General features: G+C 40.7%; 1 protein-coding gene across 11 annotated transcripts in view; it reads left to right on the top strand.

The window, feature by feature from the left end:
- Positions 1-14,263, top strand: part of myo5aa (myosin VAa) — a 54,088-nt gene that overhangs the window by 19,781 nt on the left and 20,044 nt on the right. For all 11 annotated transcript variants that reach the window (XM_035682411.1, XM_035682404.1, XM_035682410.1 and 8 more), the window contains exons 3-14: positions 784-955; positions 1,785-1,929; positions 3,592-3,748; positions 5,531-5,674; positions 8,185-8,266; positions 9,681-9,788; positions 10,085-10,191; positions 10,532-10,797; positions 11,054-11,135; positions 11,254-11,394; positions 12,301-12,426; positions 13,115-13,198. In XM_035682411.1, coding sequence (XP_035538304.1) covers positions 784-955; positions 1,785-1,929; positions 3,592-3,748; positions 5,531-5,674; positions 8,185-8,266; positions 9,681-9,788; positions 10,085-10,191; positions 10,532-10,797; positions 11,054-11,135; positions 11,254-11,394; positions 12,301-12,426; positions 13,115-13,198 — 1,614 coding nt within the window. The remainder of the gene's footprint in view (positions 1-783; positions 956-1,784; positions 1,930-3,591; positions 3,749-5,530; positions 5,675-8,184; positions 8,267-9,680; positions 9,789-10,084; positions 10,192-10,531; positions 10,798-11,053; positions 11,136-11,253; positions 11,395-12,300; positions 12,427-13,114; positions 13,199-14,263) is intronic.

Raw genomic sequence — 14,263 nt, 5'->3', positions numbered from 1 at the left:
GGACCCCCCTAGAGGGGTAATATCCTTCTCACCTTTTTCACCCCTGACCCGTTTTCATGCCTGATTAATACAGTACAGTACAGCTTTGAACCACTGCTGGTTTTGCTCCAGAGCCATGGCAAATCAGTAGCCTGTCTCATGACATTTCTGAGAACGTATGAAATTCTGTATAAATACTTTTAGTTGGGAATGGACATCTGTTATTGATTATTTAAACAATTGGCTCTCTGCTGTTAGTCCACTTCAGACAGCCAGACCTGAAAAACTCCAACCAACCAACCAAACACGTAAAGGGGCACACAGATGTGCTTTCAGGAGAAATGCCTCATTGGATTTTATTGCAGGATTGATTTAACCCGATGTTTGGGGAGGAAACCTTTTCACTTTTGGCTTTCAGCAATGAAATGTCATGTTTCTCTCTCATCATTTGGTGAGTATAAACAGAATGTGATCTGTAGTAAGGATGATTGATGAGAAAATCAGTTCTAGTTGTATTTTGGCCTCAGAAAGTACTTGCATCTTATCGGCTGGCAGGTATTGTTAAAAGTCATCAATCAGACTCATACAGACATATTGTAAGCTCAGCCATCAGACTGAGTTAGTTTAATATGATGTGCGGTACAGATTATGTATCATTGCTGCTGGATATGTATAGTGTCAATGAATTAGTAGTAGGGTAACACAGGTTGGGGTCAGATTTGCACTGACAAGTGTATGAATTCCCAGTGCTGTATTCTGCATTGTTTATTCGGTTCTATCTCAACGCTCCTGTTTCATCTTCAGAACATCGAGCACACACTGGACCCCAAGACGAAGAACCTGCCTTACCTGCGAAACCCCGACATCCTTGTGGGCGAAAATGACCTTACAGCACTCAGCTACCTCCACGAGCCGGCCGTGCTCCACAATCTCAAAGTCCGCTTCGTCGACTCCAAACTCATCTACACTTATTGCGGTAGGTGGCACTTCAAATGTCTAATGAAGCCCGACTTTATGTTGTTAGTGCTGTGGACTTATTATGGCATCCTCAGGAAGACAATCTGTACAGCGTATAGTACCCTCTGTCCATAAACCATCGAAAATGACATTATTTGTTTAGTTTCGAGTGGATGGTTATAGTTTATTAGTTAAGCACTGCCTTGATGTCTGACTTGACTGTGATGTTCAATAACCTCCACTGTATTTTTACTGAAAGTCAAGCATTGTTTATTGTCTCAGTTCAACATTGGAAATGCTGAAAGCGATGCCTATCAACTGTGTTTACACTCATTAATAAAACGTATCTATCATTAGCTGTAAACTGTAGTAATATTCACTTCTGTTGTACAGTAACGTGTTGTTTGCTTCATTCTAGAGCATAAATGCACACACACACTGCATGAGATGTGTTTTCATCTTGTTTTTCATTCAGTTAAATAGTCACTTTGTCCTTCCATTCACCTCTTGTGCTGTATTTTACAGTTTTGTTGTTGCTACAAATATAAAATATAGCTCATTGTACTTTAGCTATATGCACATATGCATATGCATATTTCTGCAGTCCTGCAACATCCCTCTGAAGATAATCTTCTCAACCATTTAAGTTATTGAGAACATTGTGGCCTTCAGGATCTTGTTTTCTCCTCTGCTTGCACTGCTGTGTTTTCATACACAAAACAATATGCAGTGTATACTCTAGTCCTACCTTTTAAGTTTGGAAAGAAGCGTCTCACTGTCACCTGTGTGATATACTCCCGTTGAGCTGCCGGTGGGCTCATACTTTCCCTTTGTTTTCTGTGTTGTAGGAATCGTTCTGGTGGCCATCAACCCGTATGAGACGCTGCCGATCTACGGAACAGACATCATCAATGCCTACAGTGGTCAAAATATGGGAGACATGGACCCACACATCTTTGCCGTAGCAGAGGAGGCTTACAAACAGATGGCCAGGTTTGTGTGATACCTGAGTAGCCTTGGTTCTAGTCTCCATGTTGCTCAGCCCTCCCTCTCTCTTCTGGGTTTGTAGGTCAAAGCTGAGCCAGGAATAGGCTCATGGTGGTCTCACCGTCTCTCTCTCTGTCTCTCTCTGTCTGTCTCTGTCTCTCTCTCTCTGTCTTGCCCTTTAAATCTCTCTCTCACACACACACACACACACTGCTTTTCTCTGCAGGAGCCAACCAGTAGATCTCTTTGGTCCCCCTCTGGGACACTAACATACACATGTGTACTAACAGTGCTGTATACCCAGTTTAATCAGCTCTCACACAGGGCAGTGACCCTTCAGTGCGTCCAGGGTGACATATAGTGGCACGCCTAGCATACTCCATGTGGGAGAGCAGTGTAGGTACATGCAGTGTAATCTTACAGTTTGGTAGTAAATGATGATAAACTTTATTTGTATAGCACTTTGATTAACAAAGTGTTTTATAGCAACAAATAAAAAGCAATGCGATATTTAGAATAACGATAAATTAATTAATTTATTGCTGTATATATTAATTTATTGCTGCATATATGTATTATGTTAATACTGTTCATAATGTAAATATCTTGCCAGTGTATTCCTTCATATATGTATAATGTTATTACTTTTTCTTTACATATTTCTGTACATTTGTAAATTACTTTGCACTTTACTACTTTGCACTTGTGGTTAATGCTAACTGCATTTTGTTGTTTTGTACCTGTACTTACAATGACAATAAAGTTAAATCAAATCAAATCAATTATGTAATCAAACACAGCAGATTAAAGATAATTGAAATTCAAATAAGAAAATACAATTGCACTGATGGACGATTAAAAAAGTATTTATAATTGCTTCTTTAATAAAAAGTATATAGTAAAAGCACCTAAGGAGTCAGTAAAGCAATTATATATTTTTGAGCAAGGTAACATTTAGTACTTTAAAAGTAATTCTTAGAAACACTAGTTAAGTTTGTAAAGCTCGGTTTGACAGTCTGTGTCTCAATAGGCTTCACATGTCCACAGCACTGGTTGCAGACACTGCCAGAGGTCTCAAGAACAAGGAAAACCTCTGTAAGAAAAAAATAAAAGACGTCCTGAGAAGTGAAATTCAAGCAAGGAGCTTCTCAAAGGACTAGGGATGGGATAGGAGGAGGAGAAATGCCAATTTGTGAGAGAAGAAATTATCTCAACAGGGCTACCAGCAGCATGGAGTTTACTCCAAAGAAAGGTGGCACAAGAGGAGGGGAGGCAGCATGGCCTCCGGATTCTATCTCAGTTCTAGGGATAACGAGGAGGGCTTGCTGGGATTATAAAGCATTAAAGGAACATAGAGGCTTATAAAGGTGTGTTCACACCTGCTCTGCCTGCAGGCATTGGAAATGTTTGTTGATGAAAGCATCTGACACTTTCTATCTGCCCTAGACCCAACACTCCAATTATTAGACATCAGAGTCAAGCATGGCCCTTAACCTTATCTTCATCATCACTGAATAAACTAGAAACAGGATTCTACCAAAAGCTTGTGCCGGTCAGAACTAGTCCACATGTCCTCAACCCTGTCTGTCTTATGGTCAAATTGGGATATAATTATAACGTACAGATATGTACAGTACGGTTTTCTTATGTTTTTGTTCAATCTGTCAGGGATGAGAGGAACCAGTCGATCATTGTGAGTGGGGAGTCCGGAGCAGGAAAGACGGTATCAGCCAAATACGCCATGAGATACTTTGCTACGGTCAGCGGCTCCGCCAGCGAGGCTAACGTAGAGGAGAAAGTCTTGGCTTCCAACCCCATCATGGAGGTAAGCTCTGGAGTCCGACCTTGTAGTTTCCTTCTGACAAAATATAAAAGGACTAACATGTTTTATGCTTTTTGTGAGTTATTTTATAACTCAGATATATGCATAATCACCATTTTACTTGATGCAACTTTGTGAAAGCTCTGTACTTACTGGTCAGAACACTTACATGAAATGTGTTGTGGTGTGAAAGACCGTAATTTCTCTTCAAAGTGAAAGTCTTGCATCATTTTTCCTGGCAGCTCGTGTATAGATGCTTGTTTCTTTGGCGCAGTCACTGTACAGTGTATTCCTAAGCTGAATGATATGGCCTGAATGTCATGTCGTTTGTCCTTCTCCTCTCCTCTTATCGCACTCTTTTGCTTTCTTCTCCACTGGCATTTACTTACTCCCTTCAGTTTCTCCCCCACACTGTCTTTCTGGCCTCGAGCTGCTCTCCGCTGTGATAACACAGGTTCTTCTCCTTAACTGTGTGTGTGTGTTTTGTATTTCTTCCTGTAGAGTCATAAGGACAGGAGGAGTTGGAAAGCTCTCCTGTGCCCATATGCCACTACCTCCTCCTCCTCCTCCTCCTTCTCTCCTCCACCTCCTGCCATCCCCCACCCTGTCCGTCCTTTTCCAACCACTCTGCTAACATCGCTCTCGTCCTCCCAGCCACCACTTTCACCTCGAGCCAATCAGGGCGAGCTGACAGAATGAATAGAAAGCTTTCTTTCGACGCAGTGATGTCACTTCAGCCTCTAAGCCTGGACGCAGAGTAGATGGTTGCATCAGCCTTTTCAATGTTACAAAACCTGTGTGTGTGAGAGAGAGGTAGAGTGTGTGTGCGTGTTGTGTTTATACGTGTTTGGCTGATGCAGGCACAGATTGGAATACCTGCTGAAAGAGTCCTTGTCTGCAGTGAAAGACTGCGTGTTTGGCCTTAACTCAGCAAGAACCCCCTGTGCTCACACACGATTTAACTCAGCTCAAGCCGGCGGATTGTGTAGCTTGTGTGTCTGAGTGTGTCTGTATGTAGCCCCACCCATCTACCAAATATTCCTAGTAGGGTCATTGATCAATCCTGCATATTGAACTACGGCTGCTGACTGCAGATGGTTTGTTTGTCGATGTATAGTTACTCAGTAGGAGAAGCCCATCAACATATCCAACTCCTGTCTGTGGAAGAACAGAAGTCCATAAAACAGTACTGATTTGTCAAGTGTGGACCAACCACAAATAATCTTAAGCTTATTTCATGTTGTAAGACACAATATGAGAAGTTCTGGCATACTAGTTGTAGAATCAGGTGTATAGTATTTGAGTTTTAGAGGGGTTATAACTGGACTGTGTCTTGGCCTTGAGCAGTGACTTCCTGGGAAAGAAAAGACTCCAGCAAGTTACTGCTCCTGGCCAAAAAATAGTACAGGTTTTGTTTACCATTGCACAGAATCAGACTAGCCGTTTCCCCCCCCGTTTCCAGACCTTGTGCAAAGGTAACCAGCTGCATGCGTTAGCTTCATATTTACTGCACGGACATGAGAGTGGTTTCAATCTGCAGCTCTAACTCTTGGCAAGAAAGTGAATAAGTGTATTTCCCAAAATGCTCAGGAGTCATATTAGCCCAGAGCTTCACCATAATAGCAATAACGACAGGAAAAATTGCATTTCATTCTGCAGGTGTGGTTTGTGCCCAGTAGATTTGAAGGCAAATGGCATTTAAATGAAAATGTGCTGCTGCACCATCTGCTCTATCTAAATTTACGATATCACCACAATATGTTGCATTTTCCTTTTGTTTTTCAGGCCATTGGAAATGCAAAGACCACTCGAAATGACAACAGCAGTCGCTTTGGGAAATACATTGAGATTGGCTTCGACACCCGCTTCCGTATCATCGGCGCCAACATGAGAACATATCTGCTGGAGAAATCCCGAGTGGTGTTTCAGGTGAGCGCACAATCGCACATTCAAGTTCACACTCACACAAGGTGTTTGGTTGGACTTGTGTGGATATTTAATTGACTTGCACTCATTACAGTCTATTACCCCAGCCATCACAGATACATGCACAAAGTAAATACAATTCTACATTTTATTCTGTACTGGACTTTAAAATAGACATGACACACAGCACATTAAGCTTGGGCTCATTACTAATTACTTTTGTGGAGTCTTTTCAAAGCACAGACTAAAGTCACACTGACATCGTTCTGTCCTTCAGTCATATTACCTGGTTCCTGATAGCAAATTTCGTTCCTGCTGAAGTGTCCTTGTTCCTCAACGTGTTGTTCATGAATACACAGTCCTTTTGCTGACCTTACAGGCAAAAGAGAATTTAATTTAAGTATCGTCTGTGATTTGTTATTCCTTGACATTCCTTGACATTGAAGGTGTTTTTGCTGTATGAGTCAGCACTAATGTATTTACACCATGTACTACAGCGATAATCTGGGATGGAAGGAGAACATCCAGGAGTTTGTTGGCTGGCATCAAAATGAGTGTATGGTGGCCAAAATCTATAAGTTATATTAGCTTACTGTCTGTTATGTTATACTTCCCTTTTGGAATCTTATTTGTTTGCTTTCAGACATTGTAATAAAACTGCCTTTTAAGTTATGGTAGAATTACATTTGTATTATGCATTTTGGTGTTATGTGGCTTCAACAGTCCACCTCTTCAATTGAAACCTCAAATTAAAAAGACAGACTCTCTCCCAAAATGTTAATGATAAATTACTCAACTCAAACACCTAAACAAACAGCTACAAGCAAGTTTATTAGCTTCCAGTAGTCTTACACATGACTCTCTCTAGTGTTGCCGAACACACAATACGCACACATGCACGCGCGTACAAACCGCTAATAGTTTGCCTCATGTCAGATTGTAAGGGATTAAACTTGGCTGGAGAACAAGCAGGCCAGATGCAGTATAAGAAACTTTCTTTCTCTGAATAATGAGTGAGACGTCTCATGATGGGCCTCTCAGCTACTATGTCACCAATTGTCGGGGCATACATACTGTGGCCAAGTAATTAAGACATATAGTATATAAATGCAACATTCATGTCTCTGTCTCTAATATCACTATCAAATACATGCAGAAATACTTTTAAAAATTGGATTTCTTTAGATTCTTGAGGATATTTTCCTTCTCATCCAAAAGTCCCAGATGTTTCACAACCCTACAGACTCTTTCTTCTTTTAACCTGCGTTACAACAATAATGCTAAATTGGGTCAAAACCTGTAAAACGTTCTCACTTTTGAGTATTTCCAGTTCTCTTTCTATGCTTGAAGTCCTCACAAGTATGAAGAAGTGCAGTCAGCCAGACACACACAAACAAACACACACACACAAACTCCACCAGCACTAACTGTCAGTCTGGCCCTGGTGTCCTTTAGAGCAGAAGAGGTATGCAGCAATAACTTCCTTCTTCACAAAGACAAGGAGGAAACAAAGTAAACCCCAAACCCAGCATTCAATCTATCTGTCACACTGGGTTACAGAGAGGCACTCATTTCCTCTTCCACCTCTTTCTCTCTCTCTTTGACATTCTTCCTCAAGTAACAATCCTTTTCTAATCTTTCTTTTACTATACTTTTGTCTCTCTTTACAGCCCCCACAAAGTCTCAAAGAAGCCAAATCAGTCCACACGTTTAACACATTTTTATGATCTATTAACTTTATATTTTCTGGTGTGTCCAAGTCGAATCCAGATAAGATGTACCTACTATTTCTCTTTTATAACTTCATTGTATATTCAGCGGGTGTATTTGCTCACTGGTGGAGCCAGTAGGGCAGCGTCTAGATAAAGAACAAGAATACTTAAGTCTGCTCACACATGAGTGCACACACACAGACACACACACACACACACACACACTGCTGTCATAGACAATGTTGGGGAATGAGGATGTTGGTATAAAATCGTGATCACTTTCCTCCTCACATTTTTCACATGCTTGGCTCCAGTAACGCCCTTTTATAGGTGTGTGTGTGTGTGTGTGTTTGAGTGAGTGTGTGAATACTGTGTTTGGGTGTAGGAGCACACAGTAACACAGTAGTACACAGGTACAGTTTTGTTTCCAGCCTTACTGCACACTGCTGACATCCTTTTAACATTTGACTTTCACTGGAGATAAATCAGTAGCTTCAGATGAAGCACTTCTGTCTGTATGCAGTCATTGGTCAGTTGTGTTATTTATATCCACACTGTATCAGATAGGACCTCAACATGGGTATGGGAATATTGGTTGTGTTGTGAGTGTTGGGAATAAACTTGTAATATTCTCATCTGACTAGATAATATAACATATAGCACATATGATTGTACATTTATGACAGATTCAGAAAGGGACTGAGTATGTGTAGATCAATACCATTCATGTGATGTATCTGAATGAACTGAACATGCTATAGGTGTAGCCTCACATCATATGATCTTCATGCTTTCTTCCAGGCCGACGAGGAAAGGAATTATCATATCTTCTATCAGCTCTGTGCTTCATCCCATCTGCCTGAGTTCAAGAATCTGAAGCTGAGTAAGTCTCATGCACATGTGTGTGTCCGCACACAGAGCTGCACAGTTGGCCCTAACTCTACATTTGCACTATAAGCAATTACAAAAACAGTAGCTTTAAATCTGCTCACTTTCATGCAACAGAAGGAGCCACTGGTCATTTTCATGTTTTTCAGAGCGATTCAGTGGGCTGCAGCACCCAGACAAACATTAATATTGTCTGGGCTTAAGCACTTGGCAAATATGTTAGCTACAGCAAGAATAAGCAATGAATACAGACTCACTGGTTGTAAGAGCAAACCGAAAACACTGAAAATACACATTAGAATCCATATATCAAAAACATTTCACCCCTCCACATCTCTAAAAATCTTCAAAAACCACAGTGAGGTGCCTGAAGAGCAGATATCAGATTTAATATCAGTTAAGACATATCAAACTCATTGACACTGTGGTTGAACAGGCTCTCCTACAGAGCACTCCCACTGTGGACCTGCACCTGCTCATCCTAGTCATGTGACACACACACACACACTGCTGGCACTGTCACTTACAGCCACTCTGTTGGCTCTCTCTCTCTCTCTCGCTCTCTCTCACGCACGCACACACACACAGCTGCTGTCTTTTCCTACCCTGCTGACTTCCTGGCTCAGTAAATGGAGCGGTTGTCACAGTCGTGTCAGTGCCTCTCGTTGCCAGGCAACAGACCATGCCTTAATTCAATGTAAAGTGTGTGTGTATAAAGAAACTGATTGTGGGAAAGTTGAGCTAACATCATTCTTACACAGAAGTGCTCTTGATTTCTGTCTTTTCTAAGAACCCTGAACCATCTGCAAAAAACCATAAATGGTCTCTGTCTGTCTGAGACTGTTCTCAGAATTCATTTATTCACTTGGAGAGAGTGAAGGTTCAAACTTCATTTCTCATCAAGTGCTAATAAAGAACATTTCCACCCACATTTAAAATTGAATTAACCCACTGTAAAACTTATTTCCTGTATCTTCTGGGAAACATTACAGTGTTTTATTCTCTTTAATCCATGACCGCTAAGTGAAAGCACACAAAAACCTCAGATCTGACTTTGAACTTCTCGCTATTTGTGTATACTTGGTTTAATACTCGCTATTAGAAAAAAACAGGACTGTTGCTTTGGTTAGTTGAAAAGCTACCCTGAGTACTGACCTGAGAATTATTCAACCTTTTTCAACCTTAAGTGTTATGATAATAATTATGATTTTAACAGGCAGTCCTTCCTCACTAATCAGAAACAAATAGTGTCTTTGTTTCTTAAATCAGGTACATGGTTTTACCGGTGCAGCACTGCTTAGGTAGAGGAGAATGCATTGATAGCACAGTTGTACCCAAGTTGCACATTGTAAAACTGCACATACTGCATGTTTACGAAATGAATTCACCTTCTCTGTTTCTCCACTCAGGCAGCGCAAACGACTTCTTGTATACCAGGCAGGGCCGCAGCCCCGTTATCGCCGGCGTGGACGACACCAAAGAGCTTAGCACCACTCGCAATGCCTTCACATTGCTCGGTAACATACCCACCTACACATATAAAAACGAACATGTTCACATCTGTCTGTAAAAATGTATACATTGTTACCCGGCAGTATAATGTATCTTAAGGAGAACTGTGACTGCTGGATTTACAATATTAACTGAATGAAAGTGTTAAATAATCAGGACAAATTTTATGTATATTTTTACAGCTCTTTAAAGATGGGGTTAGTTAAAGGATATGAACAAAGGTTAAGGATGGACAATGTATAGGGTCACAACTTTGATTGTTTTGTGTGTGTGTGTGTGTGTGTGTGCTTTTCCTTTGCAGGTATTAATGAGTCCTATCAGATGGGATTGTTCCAGGTTTTGGCTGCTATTCTTCATCTGGGAAATGTGGAGATAAAGGACAGAGACTCGGACAGCAGCGTCATTCCTGTGAGAATAATGTTTATACTGCAGTGCTAGTTGTCAGCAAGACATGTTTAAATGGACTGCATAATATTCACTGCATCACAGTATATCTGTAATTCAAGTTTTGTCCTCCTTTGAGTTGTGTATTTATTTAGGGAGGCAATTCCCTATCTTGTTTTTTCTGTTCTTGTGTTCTCAAACATATGTGTGTCCATTTTGGGGACAAAATGTCTTTATTTGACTTTAGCTTCCCTACTATGACACGTGAATGGTAACGATTACTGTTTATTCATCATGGAATAAACAGAAAGATCAGACAGAAAAGTAAAGCAATGATGAGTCAGTCTCCTCTTCTTCCTTGTAGCCCAACAATCGCCACCTGACGGCATTCTGCGAGTTGGTAGGCGTGACCTACCAGGACATGTCTCAGTGGCTGTGCCACAGGAAGCTGAAGACGGCCACAGAGACGTACGTCAAGCCCCTCCCCCGCCTGCAGGCCACCAACGCCCGTGACGCACTCTCCAAACATATCTACGCCAAGCTCTTCAATTGGATTGTGGAGCATGTTAACAAAGCCCTCATCACCAATGTCAAACAGCACTCCTTCATTGGGGTCCTCGACATCTACGGGTACGTCTGTGTCAGCACACGGCCAGATACTAGCCAATCTGAGCATTTAAATGTCATTCATTTGTCTGATTTGTCTGTCATTGCAGTGCACACCATAGTTAAGTACAGTAGTGAAGTAAGTTGCACAGACTATCCCACCGGTGTACCATGGTCACACATAGGAAAGTCAGTTTTAATTAGATAACTTTAGCTGAGCAAGTTAGCTCTGTAGTGAATGTTATCCAACTGTTTGACTCCAGCTTTACTCTCTCTCAAGGTTTGAGACATTTGAGATCAACAGCTTTGAGCAGTTCTGTATCAACTACGCTAATGAGAAACTCCAGCAGCAGTTCAACATGGTGAGCAGCATGTGTTTCACTTGATGGATTGCACATTATAGTTACAGATGTGAAATAGGATTTTTTATTTTTTATTTTATCGATTGATGCAAGTTTAATCACCCACCTTTGTGTGCAGCATGTGTTCAAGCTGGAGCAGGAGGAGTACATGAAGGAGCAGATCCCGTGGACTCTGATTGACTTCTACGACAATCAGCCCTGCATCAACCTCATAGAAGCCAAGATGGGCATCCTGGACCTGTTGGACGAGGAGTGCAAGGTATCGTTTTTATTTGATCCACTAAATAGTATTTCAGATAATTAATATTACATTTAGTTTTTCTGGTATTTTACCATGATTGAAAGACACTTCAGGGACAGAACAAGATTTTACTCATCTGTCACATAAAGAATATATGGACTGATAAGTCTTTTAATCTATCTGTTAACAAGAGTCTGAATTGACTCACAGGCTAAAAATGACATGAGTTACATAAGACTTGATGACTTCTGAATACTGATGGTAGAATAAAAACGTTCTCATAAATATAAACAAGTAGGCGAAATAAAGTGAGTCCATGCTGCATATTGAGCAGAGGATCGTGGGTTGTAGTGTAACAACCACGTTCTGCTTTACATTTATGTTTTGACAGTGGACCCATCAGTGCCCCCCACCACCACACACTAGAGGCGAGTCTCCAACACCTACACTTATATCTCACATCAGAGTTCACCTGCAGGAAGGAAACATTGACCACAGACATTAAAGATACTCTCTGTTCTTCTTCTTTCTTTCCAGCAAGTGCACACAATAAAACTGAATGGGATTATTTATTTATTGGAAACTGTATATGAAATATGAACAGTTATTGGTGTTAATATTCTGTGTCAACTAATCTCTCTGTGGCTCCTAACCACTGCAAGGTCATTTTACAAGCTGTTTACATTTGAGGTGGTCCACATTTCTAACATTATTGCAGAGGAACGCAAATACAAATTGGACATTTGGTTTGACATGTCTGAAACGAAAAAAGTCTTCATACACTGTTTAACCAGAAAAAATTAATCATTTGTAAGGTGTAATGCAAACAAGGTTTTCTGTCTCTAGGTGGCATTAAGCAGATGGTGTACACACGACGTTTCCCTTATGATAGTTTCCACTGTGTCTTCTCCCTTTCTGTACCAGATGCCTAAAGGTTCAGACGATTCGTGGGCTCAGAAACTCTACAACACCCACCTAAAGACCAGCTCGCTCTTCGAGAAGCCACGCATGTCCAACCGCGCCTTCATTATTAAACATTTTGCTGACAAGGTGGGTTTGACTGACCTCATGTTTGCTACATGCCTGCATAGTGTTGTAATGTTATTTCTTATTGAGCTATAAAAGTAATGACATGGCAGTTTTGTGTTTCATGTTACAAAGTGCCTTTTCAGCTTAATAGACACCAGGGACAGATTGGCTGCAGTGGCTGCTGCAGTGCTGGTGTGAGATATTTTTAGGATGGCTGGAGGACAGATAACTTTTAATTATTGTTGTCATTGTTTTTACACCAAAAGTTAAACAATCAAGTGTTTACAGTGTGTGTGTGTGTGTGTGTGTGCTGGTGTAATCCACTGTAGTGTAATAGCTTTCATATCCTGTAATGAGGTGCTGTGCTATGCAGTGTTATTTTTCATGTCTGTTTTTAGATCCTCAATATAAGGTTACAGATAAACGGGTCAAGGACTAATGCAGGCTTTCCCATGAGGGTCCCCTGATATTAAAATGGGATCCTTGAAATCGTTTCTGACCAAACATTTGCAAATATTGATGTTGATGTATTTAAAGAAACTTGCGTCAGGAGTTTGGACTGGACATAATGTCCTGTGAGGTCACTGTCAAACCACCTCAGACTGACTTAAAACGAGAAAGAGATAAAAACATTTACCTTTGAAAATGCACCCTAAACATTAGTTCACAGTTATTGTAACACACGCTATGTAATGTGCTTGTCGAGCAGGTGGAATACCAGTGTGACGGTTTCCTGGAGAAGAACAAGGACACAGTGAATGAAGAACAGATCAACGTGCTGAAGGCCAGCAAGGTGAAGAGCACAAACCCTGACATACACCTACATTACAGTATATACAGTCAGTCAGCAGAAGATGTATGTGCATTTAAATGCATTCATTTAAAACTCAGCGTAGCATAAAGCATCCACTGGCATCAAAGCCAAGAAGATTGCAGCTCATGGAGAGCTGTGACACCTGGTCTATGGTTTACTGACCAAGTCCCATCTAAAGGCTTAGGGAAGCAGCGCCCTCCACTGGCCATGTGGAGATAGTGTTGACACCGGCAGTAAGGACAAATGCTCCATCTATGCTCCAGATTTATGAGAGGTTTAGGTTTTATTTACACATAACACTGTCTTATGAACACACACACATTAAGTTGGCCCAGACATAACCTACAGAGGATGAATATGATTGTGTTTCATAAATATTTCACTACATATTTAGCTTGTCCTAGTATATATTTAATGACTTGCAGAAAAACATTAGTCTATTTAGGCTTGTGTTTTTTTTTTTATTTATGCAGAGTTATGTAATAAATGTATGAATTCATATGACAAATGAACATATCTTTATGCAGCAGGACATTGAACACAAAATAATCTTTTACAGCGTCATTTACCAGTTCATCCACCTCCTCAGTTGTTTCAAATATTTTCAGTCTTTAAGGGTTGATGTCACTGTTTTTCTAATAACCATTATTTAATTTGGGAACAAAATGCCATTGAACTGGAAAACTGCCCTCTACACACACATACAATATGTGCTATTAAGCCTAAATTAGTCAGATTACGTCCAAATTAACTGTGTGTGTGTGTGTGTGTGTGTGTGTGTGTCGTGGTTCAGGATCAGTGTGTAAAACCTGGTTAGGTCAAAAGGGCTCTAAGCTTTTAAATCCTTACTGCCCTTTTGGCTCCACACACACACACACACACAGACACACACACATAGACTATAATGTAGTGTGTTTCTCCAAAGTGCTCACAGTGACCTTTGACTGTTCTCTTGTAGACTTCAACAAGAACAGAAATGGGTAAGGGTTGAAATACTGTCTGCTCTAACCTCTAACATGGTCACTTAACACACACACACACACA

This window comes from Morone saxatilis, unplaced genomic scaffold (genome assembly GCF_004916995.1).
Source record: "Morone saxatilis isolate NCDOM2014 unplaced genomic scaffold, NCSU_SB_2.0 Contig11, whole genome shotgun sequence".
NCBI lineage: Eukaryota > Metazoa > Chordata > Actinopteri > Moronidae > Morone > Morone saxatilis.
Note: the sequence above shows the minus strand (reverse complement) of the source record. Positions and strands in the feature narration are given on the sequence as shown.